Here is a 20,149-nt window from a genome sequence, read left to right as displayed (position 1 = left end):
TACACTAAGGCGATTCCCCCATGAACCGCCCAGGAACTTCTTGCAGACCTTCTGCATACAATGTATCATTTGTGATCTAAGTCAGAGCCTGCTGGAGTCTGGATGATGCGACATACCTATAGTGTAGACCGTGCAATCATCAGGTTCCGATGAGATGTACACGGAACCATGCATCACATCGGACCTGATGTCAAACACATGCAATTTTTACATTTTTCACCCGTATTCTCACTTGAATCGGAAAAAAAGAGCCCAAATGGTGTAGTGTAGTGTAAGCCTTATCTATTTATTAGATTGGCAGCCAATCAGGAGTGGCTTATCCTTCTCCATGGGCTGTCACTATAAGCGGAGGCGGGGTTACCAATTTAATTATTTACTTTTCATTTTAGTGATTTAGAAGCAAGAGCTCAAGTAGCATTTTCCATTATCTGGTACTATAGTTGGACGTTAATAAATACGTTTATAGAAGTATTGGGTATTAACTTAGTGCGCAATTGACGCAGCTAGGAGGGGTACTCCGGAGTGCGTGTCTGCACTCCCAATAGTCAGACACGATATAATACAAAGTGAGAACCCTTCTCCAGCGCACCAAATACGTATATTATTAACTTCCCTTATTGCTTTTAGGGATGTCACAAGAGCGGATGATGGTCACAGCTTCAGGATAGAAACCAGTTTTCAATATGCAGGTTTCTCATATGAATTTCACCAGAAAATGAGAAAAATGTTCCATAGCATAATACTGTATTTAATGAACAATCCACTTACCATAAGCAAAAGAATGCTTCACAGTAGATAACAAGAAATGACAATAAGAAATTTTGCACTAGACCCATTGTCCCCAGCTGTAGTTGCATATAGGACTGTGGAAACGTAATTACCGGGTGGGTTGGAACCGTCTATATGTGCGCTCGCCACACTTTCTATTCTCAACTCCACGCCGACGTGGATAGTGGGGGTATGAAAAGGTCGTAGGACGCATACCGCCGCCCCTCGCGGGCTCGCTGCGCTCGCCACGCTTCGGGTTCGCGTTGATAGTGGGGGTGGTACAGCCTAAAAAATGACATTTGGGGGCCATTGAACATGATTGATACAAATTTCAATGCATTTGGATGCATGCGATCGCATGCGATTAAAAAAAATGCATAAAAACGGCAAAAATCGCATGCCATCGCATGCCACTACATATGGCATGCGATGGGAGCCGTGAAAGTCCACAAGTACCTACCAGCCTCCCGTGTATACTCATAGCCTAGTGAACAGGTCAGCGCCACCCCGCCCCGCACCTAATCTCTCGCATGGGGCCGAATGGGAGAAAACATTCGATGGTCACCGACCATCGTATGATTTTTCTCCCCTTTGGAAATAAAAGTCAGTCTAAACTGGTTTTTATTTCTGCCACTGATTGCTGAGCTCAGGTGATGTCAGCCGCCCGCCCTGAGTAGGCAACGCTATGTCTGCGTTCACAGGAGAACGCCCAGCATTTTCATTGGGATGCTCATAAAATGCTGTGCATTCCCCTGATGCCCCCTTCCTCCCCACCCATGTAAATGCCTCAGCGAGTCTGTAACTCGCTGAGGGCATTCGCACAGGCGCTCTGCACATGCGCAGACCCCCACCATTGAAACCGGAGCAAAATTATCCCGAGTGCTCCGTAATACTTATAGAGATGTGGGGGCGGGATCAGGAAAACCTGTCCTGTGGTGGAATGCCTGCTGGAAATGAGCGCCGAGAGGTGGAGACAATCCGAGCCTAGGATCTCTCAATGAGGCACTTACACCAGTGCGCAGCTGTGAGCAGCTGCCGGCCGTGAGCTGAGTTTGACATGGGATAGATGAGTGCAGCTACATCTATATGTTTATATAGATATACTGTATATAGCTATAGCAATATATATCCTATACAATATAAAATCCTGCTTTTGCCAAATTGCCCCTAATTTTAATAAAGCTTTAAAAATGTTGAGTGTTGCACTGTACGGGACCCCTGCACTTGCTGGTCTATGGTGGAATAAATGGTGGTGAATAAACAGCATTGGTACTTATGTATTATCTGGGCTCCCATGTTAAATGCACCCCATTTTTTCATACCCCTACTATCCAACTACGCATGGAGTTGACTTTATATAGTGTGGCGAGCGCAGCGAGCCACCGTGCCCAAAGCGTGGCGAGCGCAGCGAGCCCCGCGAGGGGACGCGGTCTCATATGAAAAACGGGAGCCCAGATATTACATAAGTACCACAGCATTTATTCCCCGCTGCTTAGCAGCCGACAGGGGGGACTCCCAACAGCCCCCCCTCACCGCGGGACACTGCCGGCCGCGGGAGGGACAGTGGGACAGGCCCTGATAATTGGGACTGTCCCGCTGAAATCGAGACTGTTGGGAGGTATGCACACTGGGAGGCTTCACTAGCCCTCACACAGCTCCATGCTGTCTTGGGATGGTGGCTGCTGCAATTGGTATTTTCACTAGGTTTTAATCCGGCTTTGGCACTAACAATGAAAGAGACGGTCATATCCCAGAACTGTATTTATTAGTAAAGCAAATAAGATGGAAATATAGAGAAAGATGTTATTCACAGGACATTTGATCATCGTAGGATTGATGTTGATGACAGGATAGTTGTTATTCACAGCAGCATTTACAGGATAGTGCTCTTCATTAGGGACAGGGGAGGATGGGCAGGTGCCATCATACTGGGCGCTGCAGTTGTGCTCCACTAAAGAACATTACTGTGGCATTTGTTCATTACGAACCAAAGCCACAGTATTGTACTTTAATGTAGCACAATTGCAGCGCCCTATATGTCATTGGCACCTAATGGCACATGCACAGCCAGATGAAACCCCTCACAAGATGTTGTTTCTGCAGTCCTGGGTGACATAGAATGTTACTGTGTGTCCTGTTCTGATAAATCCTCGGGCTACTTCCTCGGTGACAGGTAGTGATATATCCACCTCCATAGCTGCCTGTGTCCTTTTTTTAATAATACAGTAGATCTGTTGGAAAACAGATGACATTACTATATAATACACATCTATCCTCTTTATGTCATCATCTTTTTCTCTCTGATCATTTGTTTCTGTTTTACATCCTCATATAATTATCCTCCCTCCTAATATAGGCCCGCATTCTAATGACATCGGTCCCCCGCATGTTCGCACTGTCCATAATCATTCCCATGTAAATCTGGCCGTGACGCAGGGTGCCAAATGTTACAGGACGTCAGCCACCTGCCTGTCTACGGTCTGGAGCCGCAGATATAAGTCAGTGGAGACTGACCTATATTTGCGAGCCGGGAGGAATCATTTGATGGTCGCCGAGCATTGAATGATTTTTCCCACTGTGGGACATGCGAGGGGATACAGCGGCTTTATTTCGGCAGGGCGAGCCCTCTGCGAGCTTACGGAACAGACTCTTATCATTTTCCCAATACTGGATGTAATATTCTCTTCAACTTGAACCTTGGCAATGTTGGGAGCCCACCTGGTTACAGTTGGTGGCCCATATTTTGGCCAAAATGATATTAAGCGTCTCAGTTTACAGCTCCATACACAGTAACTAGATCAGTGGTTCCCAAACATTTTCTGCACCCTAGAGCAGTGGTTCCCAACTGTGGTCCTCAAGTACCCCCAACAGTGCACGTTTTCCAGGTCTCCACACAGAATCACAGGTGATATAATTAGCTCCACCTGAGGATCTTTTAAAATGTGTCTGAATAATCTGTGCACCTGCTGGTGACCTGGGGAACGTGCACTGTTGGGGGTACTTGAGGACCGAGGTTGGGAACCACTGCCCTAGAGTATCAGACATTTTTTTGTGGCACACCTAGGCCAAAATTTTCTTACTGAGTACTTTAGAAAAAACATATGAAATTAAATAAATTGTGTTTATAGGTCATCCTTATGTGGTTAATGACAGGATTTGCTTCTGTTTGTCCACATATTTTCTGTTTGCAAGCTGCCAACACAGGTTTTGCCAATTACATTGACAATAAATAGTTTGAATTGGTCCTCGACCACAAACTCAAGGCACCCCTGCAAGTGCTCCGCGGCACCCCAGGGTACCATGGCACACAGTTTGGAAACCACTAAACTAGATGATATATCCTTAACAATAACAACAATCACAATATCGTTAACAATAAGTTGTTCATATTGTCCAGTGTGTACACTCATTATCGTTATTGATATCTCCTGTCTTGTGTACCTACAGGTCAATGTTGACTATATTATCAATGATTGTATGTGCAAGCGGGGCTGGGTGACATCACTGACTATCGGTAACTATATTGTTCAGTGTACGTCACTACAGCTGCCCCGACTCAGTGCACAGCAAAACATACAATACTATAGTGTCCCGCGTGTATGCACTTTATCGTTCGCCCGGGAGTTGCGCCAATATCGTTTTCCCTTTTTTCTGTGTGGTACTATTGGTGACTGCTTCATTTTATTTACTCATTTTTTTACGATACTGGTACAAACGACTACAGTGTTATAGTTAGGTACACCAAAGATAGGCCCCCATACACTAGTACAATTTGGGCCGATTTCATCCGATTTCGATGGATGTGTTTGAAATTTTTTAAATCCCGTGCACATCGGGTTGGACCCTACATATTGAACCTGCTGCAGGTTCAATCTATCGGATCAGACCCATCAGTGGTACAATGCAGGTGCTTTTTAGCCCCTGTGAAGTGTTGGGTCTGATTCCATAGGTATGTGCCATAGGTGAATCGATAATTGAAATATTGAGCATGCGCGCATAAGATGTAACAAGGGCCGCATAGGCCCGAGTGTAATTAAGAGCCTGTGAATTTGCAGAGTTAAATAAAGTTGTAAACATTAAGATAAGGCCGGAGGCAAATAGTGAGTGGCAGTTAGATCTGCCCTATCGGGTAGCTGGGGGGCGGCAGCTTAGAGAGGGGTACTTGTAGGCAAGCAGACAGGAAGGACTTCCTCGTTGAGTCTGGATTTCAGCTGGGACAATCCTGTTTGACCAAGCACAAGGACGCTAAGCTAAGTATTGTACTTATTTGGTCCATCAGATAGTTACATTACCTTAAAGATGTCAGGGCGTCCCAAGCGCAGCGCTCCCCCCCCCCGTTGGCTGGCGGACGCCGCCCTCCCCCTGATCACAGTAGCCGGGCGTGGGGGTGGTAAAACACCAGCTGCGGCCCAGTACATGGCATCCACAGAGCCCCAGCGCGGCTCTGGGCGCCCTCTCTCCCCGCCGCTACAGCGCGGAATTGTTCCCCTGTCAGCAGTCAGTCCCAGCAGCAGCGGAGCATCCGTCGCGGGGATCACGCGCTCCCCGGCGGCTGCCCGCTTTGATCACCAGGCCGCGCATAGCGCGGCTGGTAGTGTCAGCAGCACGCCAACACGCGGGGCTATGCCAGGCACCTCGGCGGAGGCGCCGGCTGACACTGAATCTCACACAGCGGGGGTTCACGCGGCGCTGATTCACCACGAGGAGGAGCAAGGGGGTATGAGTACACCTCCTCCAGCTACGGGTATCCCCGTTTATGCGCTGCCTTACGCAGGCAGCGGGGGTGCATCAACCCCACCCGCTCCCAGTGCCAGCCCCATGCAGGTCATTACAGGAGGCCCAGCAAGGCTGCCTACAATCCTCAGGGGTCCACCCATAGTCACACTGCAGGCCTCCCTGGCACACACTGTAGATCCCCTGCTGCCGGGCAGTTTCGCCCCGCGTGCAGGATCCTTTACTGGGGGGCAACCAGTGTTAACCCGCAGCAGCGGGGAGGGCACGGGGCCTGCCACAGCGCAATTTTTTCCAGGGCAGCAAGCAGTGTGGCACCAGGGCTCTGGGCAAGCCCAGGCGCCACAGGGCATGTTCGCCCACCCAGCACCATTGCAGCAAGGGCACCAAGGGCTTGGCCCTTCTTCATTTCATCCAGGTTTACAGCAATTTCAGCAGCCCCCCGCTACTCACCACCAACAAGGGGCCTGGCCTTTCCCTACAGCAGTAGCGGCAAGCCACCCGGGATACCCTCAAGCGCAGCACCATATGGCACACCAGCCTACCTGGGGCCAATCTCCCAGCTTCCCATACTTCCAGCAAAACAGTGGGACACCACAGGTGCCTTACCGTGCCTCTTGGCCATTGTTGCAGCAGCAGCCCACTGCTGGGAGTCAGGGTTGCAGCATCCTTATCAGAGCGGGGGTCAACCCCACCCATATGGGCAGCAACCAAATTTCGCCCCTCCACGGCCGCATTATTCACCCGCGGGGAGTGCCGAAAGGGGGCTGGCATCCAGGGGTGATGCAGGGTTCTCCACTACTTCAGGCTCCATGGGTAATGCCTTGCCTTTGTCTCCAGAAACATCAGCAGGTTCGGACGGGGCCATGAGGGCCATGAGGTCTACGCAGAGTGCCATCCAAGGGATCTTGCAAGGCTCCGGGTCGGCTCCGAGGTCATCTACCCCGACAGCCACAGCGACCACCAGCGGCAGGGATTCCTTTGGCGCCTCCGGGGATGCAGAACAATCTGGCGGGTCATCAAGGCCCAGTCCTCCCGAACAACCTGGGACGCAAGAGGCGGCGGCAGAGCCTGAGGAAGGGGCCGAGTCCTCTGAGGGTGAGAACACTGACAATTCTTTGTGTGAATCCTCATCTTACCACTCCACAGCTAGCAGTGGGGACGAGGGGCAGTCCGGGCGCCCGCGCAAGCTTGCTAAATTGGTTGCGCGAGCAGTAGCAAAGAGGGTCAGGGGCACAAAGCGCAAGCAGAAAGACGCGCCCCCCCCCCCCCCCGTTACAGACACGGCCGGGGATAAGGTTCACTGCTCGAACACGGCCATTTCCCGGGGTCTCCGTAGGGGAGTGAAAGAGAGGATTAAGAAGGGGAAGTTTGTGGACCTCTTTACTTTAACGGCCGGCATGAAAAAGGAGTTCGATAAGGCCAAGAAATCCTCAGCCAACGGGGAGCTCGCCTTCAAAAGCTTCCACAATTGGCTCAGGGGCTTTCTCATCTTCTCCTCGTGCTACCTTAGCACCAGGCCAGATGAGCATTTGAATGTTCTGTGTTACCTGTTTCTGGTAAACGAAACATTCATTAGCTACAGGAACGGGGCATGGCGGGACTATGATGAGAAGTTCCGCCGGGCTCACGAGGGGTCCACAACCATGCCTATGGGTTGCAAACACGTGGAGATATGGCTAGAAGTAATAGGAAAAGGCCAGCCATCCACGGAGCAATCGGGCAGGAAGCCCTTTCTAGGGGGGAAACCCGGGGCGAAGTCTTCGGGCAAGGGTAGATGCTTCGCCTTTAACGACGGCAAGTGCGAGAGAGGCGCAAAGTGCCGCTACAGGCATGAATGCCGTTGGTGCGGGGCAGGACACTCGGGAAAATCCTGTAAGTCTGGGAAGGCCCAGGAGCAGGGTGACGCAGGGCCTAGCAACAAGTAAGGCACCCTCCCCCATAGTCCTGGACGAGTTGGCTCGCCGCCTAGCCTCTTACCCTGATAGGGAGGCGGCACAGTTCTTATATAGTGGTTTTAAGTTCGGTTTTCAATTACCCATCCCCGAATCAGTCTTGGTGATATCCCATAAGAACCTCAAATCGGCAAGGGATTTTCCAGGGGTTGTGAAAGTGTATGCAGAGATAGAACTGGGAAGGATGGCAGGCCCTTTTGCCGCCGAACCCTTGCCCCGCATGTGCTTCTCCCCATTAGGAGTAGTCCCTAAGAAGACGCTGGGGAAGTATAGGTTAATACAACACCTGTCTCATCCTCCCGGAAGATCCATCAACGACGCCATTCCGGAATCCCAGTGTAGCGTACAATACCAGCTCTTTGATGAAGTGCTGGAAATGGTGAAGGGTTTTGGACAAGGGGCACTCATGGCGAAACTGGACATAGAGTCCGCTTTCTGGCTGCTCCCTTTGCACCCCAATTTCTTCCGTTTTATGGGTTTTAGGCTGGAGGGGGGCATATTTATAGACAAATGCCTGCCGATGGGGTGCTCGGTCTCCTGTTCCTACTTCGAGAGATTCAGCACCTTCCTGCATTGGTGCATACAGGAAGGTACGAGCTGCAACGGGGTTGCTCATTATTTAGATGATTTTCTCTTTGTGGGACCAGGAGAAGACGACACATGTCAGCGCATACTGGAGGGGGCCAAGGACATGCTGTCAGCTCTAGGGGTCCCCATAGCAGCTGACAAGACGGAGGGTCCCACCAAGGTGTTATCATATTTGGGTATTGAAATAGACTCCGAGGGTGGGTGTTGCAGACTACCGGAGGATAAGGTAGCGAAGCTGCAGGCGCTCATTGAGGAGTGCCGACGGAAGGGGAGGGTCCGGCACCGACTGATTCAGTCCCTGCTGGGATCTTTCAATTTCGCTTGCCGCATCATTCCGATGGGTAGGGTTTTCTGCAGGAAGCTGGAGAGGGCCACAGCGGGGGTGAGAGACCCACACCATACAGTTAGGCTAGGGCAAGAGATAAAGGGAGACCTAGCGGTATGGTCAAGTTTCCTGGATCAGTTCAACAGGGAGCTGCTGTGGCCGGCGGACCCAGCCTCCAGTGTAGAGCTACAGCTCTACACGGACGCTGCTGGCTCTACGGGATTCGGGGCCTACTTGCAGGGAGAATGGTGCTGCGCGCCATGGCCACAGTCATGGATTGACCGTGGTTTCACGGTCAATCTATTACTGCTGGAACTTTTTCCCATCATTGTGGCGGTCGAGTTGTGGGCCAGCCACTTGGCGGACAGGAACATAGTGTTCTGGTGCGACAACCTAGGCGTGGTCCATGCGATTAATAACCAGCGGGCCACATCACCAGAGGCGTTGCGCCTACTGAGACACCTAGTTTTGCATTGTCTGCAGCACAATATTCACTTTAGGGCCCGACATGTCCCGGGAGTCGACAACAGCATAGCAGACACACTCTCGAGGTTCCAGTTCGAGAGATTTCGCGAGCTGGCACCAGAGGCTGCTATCACAGGGCTCAGCTGTCCCCCTTTTGTATGGCAGGTCATAGAGTCGGCATGAAGTCCCTGGCCCTGCTATCTTTGGCCCCGTCCACACGTAGAGCTTACGGGGCGGCTTGGAGGGATTGGTCAGCCTTTCGGGTTTCACCGGAGGCCTATGGAAAGTCGGTCGAGGACCGGTTACTAGCCTTCGTCTGGGAGCATTATAACAACGGTAGATCAAAGTCGGCTATGGCGGCGGCTTTGGCAGGGATAGCTTTCCACTCCAAGTTGCTAGGTGAACCCGATCCTACTAGGTCTTTTGTACTGGCTAAAGCTTTAAAAGGGTGGGCTAGGGCGCAGCCGGGGGTTCCGGACTCCCGTCGCCCAATTGACGAAAGCATGCTGGGGGATCTTATGCAGTGTTTAAATAAGGTAGCGGAGAATGGATATGAGGCGGTGCTCTTCAAGGTAGCTTTTTCCTTCGCATTTTTTGGAGCCTTTAGGGTAAGCGAGTTAGTGGCCGCTAACAAACACGCGCTTTCGGGGCTCCTTCAAGAAAATGTAGTTTTCCGCGAGGGGAGGATACTTTGCAAGATAGGGAAGTCAAAGACAGACCAAGCGGGTAAGGGCGTCTGGATAACATTAAGAGCGCACTGCAATAAGGCGATATGTCCCGTATCTCTGGCTGAAGAGTATGTCTCGGGCGGACCGGGCACAGCGGCACAGTTCCTGGCACACAAAGAGGTGGGGCCACTTACCCGATTCCAGTTTGCGGCTGTGTTTCGGAGGTGCGTCGCGGCCTTGGGCCTCCCCGAGAAAGAGTACGGAACGCATTCGTTCCGAATCGGGGCGGCAACTTGCGCGGCCGCAGCGGGGCTTCCACCCTCCTCAGTTCAAGCAGTGGGGAGGTGGAAGTCATCCGCCTATAAGAAATATGTAAGGTTATATAAATTGTAAATAGCGCCTGTTGCACTGACCCGAAAACATATTGTTTACAAACGGTTTTGGAACGGTTAGCGTTCCGGAATCGACGGTGTGAAGGGAATTTTTGTACTTTTTCCTCTGCATGGGGACTTAATTACAATTGGCTTCCCCCCATCAGTCCACCAGAGGTTTTTTAAGATTTTTCCCCTTCACTCTGGTCTATAGTCAATGCATTTCAGTTGTGTTTTACAGTATAATGTTATATGCTAACCTTAGGTTTTCTCTTTTTCAGCCCCTCCCCCTCCCTTAATGACTCTGGGCAGGGTTTGGTTAGTGGGGCACTCCTATATATATTGGGCTGCTAGGCACCCTTTGGCGGCCACGGCCCCGGAGCTGTCTCGGGCCCGGGAAGTGCAGTGGCTAGGCATTAGGGGTTTTCAGTGGGATGGCCTGTGGGACCTGCTGGTCTCCAAAGCCCGAAGATTAGGCAGACCTGATGTGTTAGTCATACACCTGGGAGGCAATGATTTGGTCAAGCGGACTGGCATTGCGTTGACGATACAAATCGAGAATGACATGGCGAGGATACAGGAGCGTTGGCCAGGTGTACTGCTGGTTTGGTCTGACATAGTTCCCCGTTTCACATGGCGGGGGTGTCGGAGCATAGAGGCTGTTGAGAAGGCCAGAAAGAAAGTGAACCACACTGTATCTAGATACATAGTGGCAAAGGGCGGTAAAGCAGTCAGGCATCCCACCATTGTAAAAGACAACCCGAGGCTGTAAAGGCCGGACGGGGTTCATTTATCGGACCCCGGTATGGCTATTTTCCTGCAGGATATTCTTTTGTGTCTAGCATAGTTAGGGCGTAGGTAGTTGTTTTTTGGGGTGGCGGGCCTTGTGGCACAGGTTGACCCGGCTGGGTAGGCGTGCCAAGGCTGTGGCGGTTGAGCGCTCTCGACCAGCACTCAGGTGTGGTGTCAGGTGGTCTCCGTGGGGTATGGCCCGCCTCTCTGCCAAGAAGGTAGGCGAGTCCCGACTCAACGCGGTGGGGCGCTGGACACTTCCTGGAAGTGCCCGCGTCTGGCCCTAGGAGGGGCGTGGCATGCCGCTGCGGAGCGGGCTGTACACACAATTGTTGAGTGATGCCAGCGAGTGGGGCGACCTGGTCGCTGCCATGAGGGGCATCCGCGTTTTGAGGGTGCTGGTCTCAAGTGCTTCTTCTTGCCATCCCTAAAACAATTAGGGTCATATCATCTTTCAATAAATATTCTAGATGACCTTTAAACTTACGCAGTTGGTGTCCGTGTCTTATTTATAGTTAAGGTGTCAGTGTGAGTTATTTCTAGGCTTAAGTGTTAGATAAAGGTATAGGATAAAGCAGCATAATTCTCTAGGCGCCTTATGCTTTTGCGCGAGCAGTCCGTCTGGTTATTAACACCCTGTGGGCATTTGGGGGCCTCCCGACAACGTTTTCTGGACGTTCCCTGACCATCAGGTGGGAGGGGCCCTGACATCATCAGCGCCCTCCTTCTCCACACGGTCTTTGCACCGCTGAGCGAGTCCTTTCTCACTCAGCGCTTTGAGCAGGGGGAAATCATTGGATAGTGAATGATTTCCCTTGTGTGTATGGCTGTGTACGCATTCGCAGCCATGCACAGGGGCAGAGAAGTGCAGGGGTGCTGTCCCCAGGGAGCAGAATACAGGCCGCAGCCTCTGTAGCAGTGCCAATGGCCCTTCAGATTTGTGAGACTACACTGCATGCCAGGGGATACTTGTATCCCCTTATGAAATGGGCTGTTGTTCATTACTCATCCTCAGGCTAAAACCTGTATGAATAGAACATCATCATGGCATCTGCCTGATGTCAGTAAGTTTATAATATGTGCAATGGGGCTAATTCGGTATAGCTCGCAGTAGTGTGAAAACCGCAATTAGGCCATTTTCACACTTCTGCACATATGCAGTGGCCACAGAGGTCCTGCGCAAATTGTCAAACTGCGATCGCTTTTGTACGGCGCGGCCTGTTTGGACCATTTTCAGGGTAGCTGTATGACATCACACGCAGCCGCTGTGACCCGAAACATGACAGCGGTGCGCCTGCCTTCACAATCCGGCTGTGAGTACACATGGGTCCATAATCGCTGTGGTCAATCTAATTGCGATCACAGGGCAGGACTTTCCATGACGGGTGGCCTTACTCTGTGCTGGATTTTAGCAATACAGCATATGAAGTTGAATTAGCCCCAATATGTACAAATGGCTGATTGGGCACTACTCTGTAAAAGGTTCCTGCTTTATCCATATGACAATATCTCCATCACTAAATGTTTTACATCTAAAAATAACTTTCTTTCAACCAAAGAAGGAATAAGAACAGCAGCTGAGACATGTAATACTGATAGCAACTGTGATGTTACCTTTGCTGCCTGGGTCAGCTTCAGTCTGATGTTCAGAAGTTGTAGGTGGGCCGGAATCTCTTGCGCGATGCCTTCTGGTACTGATATTGCAGGAGACGTATATTCCAGCAGGGGTTGCATTTGCGTACTGCATAACACAATTAATATAATTAAAATAATCACAAACTATTAAAGTGTGAGTGTTTAATCCCTACAAAAAGATGTAACTGTACGGTTGCGCAGTGGATAGCATTGCAGGGTCATTGTCATGTGACCTCCCCATATTTGCCCAGGACCCTGTAATACGGGTTACATAGACTTGGAGGAAATGATCTATTTTAAGTATAAAACTCCCATTTCTCTTACATGCTTTAGGAGTGCACGGGAATATAACATGTATGTGACATGGGCAGTACTAGGTGCATGGTGCCGCTGTTCGGCAGGGACCCCTAAGGAGGTTGCTTCCCCCTGGACCAGCAGGTAGGAACTAACAAAAGCACCAGACCCTAAATCCCCAAGGGTCAGTAATGTCCCCAACATGGATGAGAAATAAAAAGAAGTGGGATGGGACACGTGGAAGCCTCATACCTTGCTCAGCAATCTCCTCCTTCTCTTTTTCCTGGCGCAGGTATTTTTTCAGTGTTGGTAGATCAGTAATGCACCCGTCCTCCCAGGTAGATGTTTGACCATGGGGATAGGTATAAAGCCTGGATAGCATATATAGTTGTTCTTTGACTGAGTTGTTGTTATTCACCTGGAAGCAGAAATACATTTTGTAGATAGACCGGAGACGGAATATAAATATGTTCACTTCAAGACTAATGCCAAAGTGTAGATTTGTGGGGATTGCCAGAAGTGCCAAGAGTTAGTGAAGGTAAGCAGTGATTACGTCATCAGTGCCAATGTCAACATTCATGGTGGTGATACCAGAAGGTCATCAATCAGGATGTTTTATTCAATGATAAAATGTCAACATCCTTATGTACATATGTAATGCCGATATTGTCATAATACCAACATTTGCATTGTGCTTAGAGTAATGGGGTTAGCGTTTGATTACTCAGTTCAAATCACCGGGACCGAGTCCCGTGTGTACACCCCTTTACTGTTAGGGATAGAATCACGGCAAAAACACATTTCATCATTATTAGTGTTGTCATGCTAAGGGCTGACCAGCTCAATGCCAACACTATGAACATGTTGACATATTCATTGTTGGTATAGGAAGTATGTCAACATTGTCATGGGCGGGTATTAGTAACTTAGCAAATGCGGTAAAACCCCCGGAAATGCATTTTTAAGTACATCCCGCTTAATATATTATACCCAGGGCCTCTATTTTCTGTGTCATTCAACCATGAGATGCCCCCTGGAAGTTTGCAGAGCCCCTCCAGAGTAGCCCATGTTTGAAAAGAGGAAACACCTGTGTATAATAACATTAGAATATATATATATATCTGTGTGTGTGTATATGTGTGTGTGTGTATTGTAATGTTTTTAAAAATGAATATAAACTAGTCTGTGAACAATCCCATAATCCCAGAGTAAATGTGTAATTGTTACCTCAGTGCTGCGTCCGGTTGGTAGGCGTCCTGTTATAGGCTTGTAGAAATGTGTGTATGGATGAAATAAATCAGCTGAAAGAGAATAAACCAATAAATAGGACAAACGGTAAATGTGATATCCTTGACCCTGTGGCCTTGCCTGCAGTTCCTGGGCCCCTACACTGTGACAGGAGCAGGATGTTGCACGTAATGTTACAATGCAGCTCCCGACACTTGTCATTAAGCAGGGGCCGCCATTTTGCTGTCATTCCATGGCAGTTAACAACCGGGTGTGTGGTCTACACCATCTTAGAGCAACTGAGAATTTAGCACAGCGCCCCATTGAGGGGGCGTGTCATGCTCCACCCAAAGGGCGTGTCTAGTTCAATATATGGAGAGATTGTGAAAAGAGATTGTGAACATGGCACCTACAAGCGTGGGTGTGTACTGCTACATCTGAGAGGAATCTTTCAAAATGACTTATATCCAAATGTAGATGAGCCCCAAAGCAGTTAGTAATACTATACTTGCTAAAGTGCTAGGAAATAGTGCTGATGATTCAATGTAAATATATCTATCTCTCATTCCTTTTTTCCCACAAAAACTGTGTAATGTGGGCTAGGTGAAATGAGGAAGATTGGTAGACTAATGAGGGAGAGAGGGAGATTGCTGCTATTTCAGGGAGTCTCCTGCAGAATGCAGGAGGGAAGGTAACTATGCCTAGCAAGAGTCCTGCATCAGCAGAAATTTTTGTTTATTTTAAAGTATATGTCTGGTCAGTTTGAGGTTTTGCAAGTCGGATGATTAATAATCTCCTTTGCCTCCTCCCACATATGTGTTTTGAGAAGGATATTATGTGTTTACAGTCTAGAGCAGGGGTGGGGAACCTCAGGCCCGGGGGCCATATGCAGCCCCCCGTAGCCGGTCTGAGTGGCCCGCCCACTCGCTTTGCCGGGAGTCAAGTACAGGGGAATTCTCGCGAGAGGTCGGTAATTCTCGCAAGATTCCTCTTAATCAACAGCAGCCGGAGACTGTCAGTCCTATTGACCAGCAGCCGCCGGAGCGTGGAACAGCTGCAGCAGGACAATTTGTAATATACATTTTTACATATGGCCCCCGAAGGATTTTTTCCCCATACAAACGGCCCTTGGCACAAAAAAGGTTCCCCACCCCTGTTCTAGAGTTTACTACCGTAATGCAAACTACTGTATTGTCTTATATCTTTCAGATTCCGCTTGTACTGAATTGCTTGTCATGTACAGATGTGCCCACATGCATCTTGGCTTTTTTTCTCAATTTGTCACAACATGTAAAACACGGCTTAGCTGTTTTTCCAAATGTAGCAAGTAGATGGATTCTAAAAAATTTTTTTTGCAGCAGTAGAATTTGTATAAAGTAATAGATTAGAGAAGCAAATGTTTCCAAAAATCACAAAGCGTCCAAGGTTGCCAAATTGTGCTATACAGTACATGGCAGAATAAAACCAAGATGTATGGTTATTCCTATTTTCCTTATACAGCGACCTGCCATGGACGCACACCTTCTTACACCCCCTTTAATCAATCTACTTATATTCATCATTACAGACATTAAAGACCGCAATTACTGTTATCAGCGGATACTTACTTGGATGTGGGGGTCTTGGCACAGGATTGATGTACATTTGATATTTAGCTTTTACCATTATCAGGGTCGATGTTGCCCATGCAAGTAGATCTTTCATTATTAGCACTGCAAGTCCAAGTCCTGGCAAAAGGAAATAACAACAGAGGACATGCTTGCTTAGTTTTTAGTGTAAATAACAGCTGAGGCAGAACTCTGGGAGACAATGGAGTCATCTGCCGCCGGGCTCCTGCTCCCATGGGGGCACCTCTCCTGCTCTGCAAGTTTAAATCCATTAATTGAAATCCAACAATATTGCTTCCGTGGTAGAGCTCTGAAATATATGTGTTTTCTCTCTCTCTCTCTCTCTCTCTCTCTCTCTCTCTCTCTCTCTATAAATATATAGAGAGTTATATAATTCCTAACAGACATACAAAATCTTATATAAGGTTGTGTATGAGCGTTTGTGTGTGTGTGTGTGTGGGGGGGGCAGTGCCAGATTAAGCCTTCATGGGGTCCGGGGCACTTTAGACAGGGGGCCCCCTTGCACTTGTCATTACTGGCCGCAAACTGCATGGGAGAATATTACACTGTCAAAACACAGAGTAAAGGCAGCATAAACTTGGTTAATGGGTAACTGCAGGGATATATATAGTGGGGTGGCGTTAACAATGGGGGGAATTTAACATACTCATTGCCCATCAGGGTGGGGATACAATAAAAAATCGGGTCTGGGTGGGCATTTAACATGGAAATCGCGTTGCATCGCATGCCATTATAATGACATGCGATGCGACGCGATATTAAAATTGTACACTAAGCCCGGAGAAAGGCTCAAATCGGTCCCATCGCATACCTTTATTAGTGGTATGCGATGCGATGTGATGGGCGCCGTGATAATACACAAGTACCAGATTTTCTGTAAAGTCTTTCGCGTCCCCAAAATCTCTTGCTCTTTGGGAAAATCGCATATACTGTACCTCTTTCAGACATATGGCAAACTCCTGGGATTTTCCACATGCACGCACACAATCCCGGGACTAGCATATGTCTGAGGACTAAAATCCCGGGTCCTGCGCACCTGCAATGGACCCGGAATTTTTAAAAACCCGGGTTTGAACCGGGTCTAAAATCCTGGGTAGTATGTCTGAAAGGGTTATCAGTGTGTACACACTACTTTGGTGAAAGATATACCTTTTAGAGATTTTGGCAAAGTCTTTTGAAATGAAAATCTCCTAGTGTGTATGGGCCTTTAGCTTTGTATCTTAGAAAAGTAAGAATTTTTGCCTTACTAACTAGCGGAGCCTCAATATGGGCCTTTATTCTAATTCACTCTGACAAAATCCTTCTTAGATGGACAAAACCATGTTCACTGCATGTGGGGCAGATGTTACTTGTGCAGAGAGAATTAGATTTGGGTGGGGTTTTACTTCAAAGTGAGATCTATATTGCAGTGTAAAAATAAAGCAGCCAGTATTTACCCTGCACAGAAACAAAATAACTCACCCTAATCTAATTCTCTCTGCACATTTTACATTTGCCCCCCCTGAAGTGCACATGGTTGTGTCCATCTAAGAAGGATTTTGTCAGAAAGAGTGAACTAGAATAAGGCCCTATGTTTTAATATAATTTCACCTAAAAAAATTTTTTATACCTATTGATGGATACTACTCATTTGTTTTGTACATTTCTAGCCAGAAAACTGGAGTTTGGTGCCGGTATAATGGCTGTGTTGGAAGCGTGCAAATGGCCTGTTAGCATACAGTTCTTTAAGTTTTAATTCTGATGTTTTATTTACCAAGTTTATCATTCTAAATCAGTGGTCAGGGAACTCGGTCCTCATTACCCCACACAGTGCATGTTTTGCTGGTAACACAGCAGGTGCACAGGTGTACTAATTACTCACAGACACATATTATAAGGTCCGCAGGTGGAGTTAATTATTTCACTTGTGATTCTGGGGCAGATATATGAACCAGCGTTAAGTGCAAAAATGCACTTATCGCTGGTTAACTGGGGGGGATTACGATTTCCCTAATGTATCACTAGCGCACCTAACGTGCGCTAGTGACAGCCCGCCGAGTTACGCTCGGCGTGGCTGTCCCCTGCAATCCCCCCCAGGGATTAATGGCCGGGGCGATGTATTAACAGCCTTCAAGGCATTAATTCACCCCGGCTGCTTCACCAGCTCAGGGCTAGCGTTGTCCTATCCCCCACTGTGGGGAAACGCTAACCCTGCGTCTGGATTGGGCTGCGCTGGAGATCTCGCGGTTTTAGCAAGATCTCGCGCATGCCCAGAAAGCCGGCCAGGGGTGGGGGACTGCGAGTGCGCATGTGCGGGCGGCGAGGGAGCCGATAAGGAGAGCCGTTCACGCTGGGGATAACTTATCTGCTTAATACATCTGCCTATAACGTTTGCCCGCTTCTCCACGTTATGCTGGAAAAGTGGGACTAGTTTTTCGCCAAACGTTATAGGCAGATTAGTACATCTGCCCCTCTGTGAGGAGATCTGCAAAACATGCACTGCGTGGGGTAATGAGGGCCGAGTTCCCTGACCACTGTTCTAAATGAATGATAGAACTTGACTTGCAGGCAGGCACTGAAAATAGTGTCCTTAAAATTAATTTTGCATAAGGGGCGTGGTCACACTTCCTATAATTATCACCTCCAAACATGTAGCATCGCAGATATTGGTGGAGCAGGTGATCCAGTGTGCATAGGGCTTTAGGAGTCAATTTATTAGAGGTCCGTTTTAATCAGTTCCATATTGAATAAACTCGATCTTAATCGATGTTGGACTTGTTTTCAAAATATATATATATATATATATATATATATATATATATATATTGAAAACAAGTCCAACATCGATTAAGATCGAGTTTATTCAATATGGAACTGATTAAAACGGACCTCTAATAAATTGACTCCTAAAGGGGGATGCCGGTCAGCTGACCGCAGGATCGTTATTCAGTATATAACTGTATAGAACAATTATAAAGATAAGAAAAAAAAAAAAAATTATCTTTATAATTGTTCTATACAGTTATATACTGAATAACGATCCTGCGGTCAGCTGACCGGCATCCCCCTGACGTCACGGATCTCGTAGTACGTGGTTGAGACACTCCCCACCCGGAAGGAGACTGCAGACGGAGGGAGGACGCCGCAAGCTGCACGCGGGAAAAAGACGGGATATAAGGTACACTATGTTTATGTCATTGTTGTAACACGTTTTTAGCCTGAGGACGGGATAATAAAACTTCCCGAAAGCTTGCACTGAAATCGGCTGATGCCTGACTTTTATTGCTGAGAGACAAGTCCCATGTGTGCGGTCTGATTGCCTGCCTATATATATATATATATATATATATATATATATATTTTTTTTTTACATGTTTGTAAATGTGAGTTTTAGCTCTGGAAGTCCAGCATCAATTCAGATAAATTTTAATGCTTCTGGAATCGATTAAAATCAGCCAAAATCGTCCTTTAGTAAGTATACCCCTGTATGAATTTAGTCTGCCCACACTATACATAATACAGTATAATGCTTTGAGGTGATTATAAAAGAATGAACCACAACTTACCAACACACCATGTCAGCAAAGTTATAATCCAAATGATGACATCTTCAAATATTCTGAAAATAAATAACAATATTCAGTATAAGTAACTTAGAAATCCAATAAGGTGGTAATATGGCCACATACTGTAACATGTATAACCACAGCACCTTAGTATTAGATATATGGAATTTGGCACCACACAAGGAATGATCATCTACTGTAAATACATATTGTATGACACCAGGGATAATCTAACATGTTATATTATAAAGTAGTAAGGTAGAGGTAGTGAATCATTAGGATTATTTAACTCACGTTAGCACCAACAGGACCAAATTCACAAACTGTAGAAGTCCGATAAACAAGGTTAGGCATTTTTTATCCATTTTTGGCAGACAATAAGGGAGGGTCTCCTCCGCTGTCCAGCGCTAACTGCCTTACTGTCCTAACTGACCGGGGGCCTGAGAGGGCAGCCAGTGATCTGTGATGTCACAATCCATTGCACTGATACAGTAGGTGGCCATACACAGGCAGATTTATCTTCAGAACTGGCTGGTTGGAGCAAAAACATGGTTATGGATGAGAGCAAATGACAGTTGACCATTTGCTTGGAAATGTTGGAAAACTGACATACTGTCACTCATCCATAACCATGTTTTTGTTCCAACCAGCCAGATCTGAAGATAAATCTTACTAGTGTATGAACACCTTAAGCCACAGCACACACCTAGTAGCCACAGCTTTAGTATTAAAAAAAACCTCCTACTAAACTGTAAAACAATGTGATATGTATCAGCTTCACCAGTGAATGTCCGGTGGACATTTGGTTTCTGATGGAAGTTGTTGTGTCCTGACAACTTATGAGCATGAAGCTGTGTTTGACACATAAGGCTATAAATGGTCATCACACCAGGACTTGAACACCTACAGAAAGCATCCAGGGACGCCTGTGGTTATTCCATCTTACAGTATGCTCTGTATGTCTGCTTTTATCTAGTAGACACATCGATCTGGTGAGAGTCCATTGTTTACACCCAAAGAATTTTATATTGTATGTTTTTAATCATTAAACGTTATTTCACCATTTGGGCACCTATCTCTGGTTTTTCTATGTGAAACAACTTGGAGGATATTGGAGTATCGATTGGAGGTTTATCACTCCCTCAAACCTGAGCGTG

General features: G+C 47.7%; 1 protein-coding gene across 1 annotated transcript; it reads right to left on the bottom strand.

Moving 5' to 3' along the window:
- Positions 1 to 2,523: 2,523 nt before the first annotated feature.
- LOC146045664 (uncharacterized) lies at positions 2,524 to 19,434 on the bottom strand. The gene is made up of 7 exons (XM_083164660.1): positions 19,287 to 19,434; positions 18,993 to 19,045; positions 15,427 to 15,546; positions 13,820 to 13,893; positions 12,845 to 13,010; positions 12,278 to 12,404; positions 2,524 to 2,999 (listed from the first exon to the last, which is right to left on the bottom strand). Exons 1-6 carry the CDS (start codon positions 19,355 to 19,357, stop codon positions 12,310 to 12,312), a joined length of 579 nt encoding a protein of 192 aa, XP_083020786.1. The 5' UTR covers positions 19,358 to 19,434; the 3' UTR covers positions 2,524 to 2,999; positions 12,278 to 12,309.
- Positions 19,435 to 20,149: the final 715 nt, after the last annotated feature.

Source organism: Crinia signifera, chromosome 11 (assembly GCF_055691185.1).
Source record: "Crinia signifera chromosome 11, ASM5569118v1, whole genome shotgun sequence".
In the NCBI taxonomy this organism is placed as follows: Eukaryota; Metazoa; Chordata; class Amphibia; order Anura; family Myobatrachidae; genus Crinia; species Crinia signifera.
The sequence above is the reverse complement of the archived record's forward strand: the minus strand, read 5'-3'. Positions and strand labels throughout refer to the sequence as shown.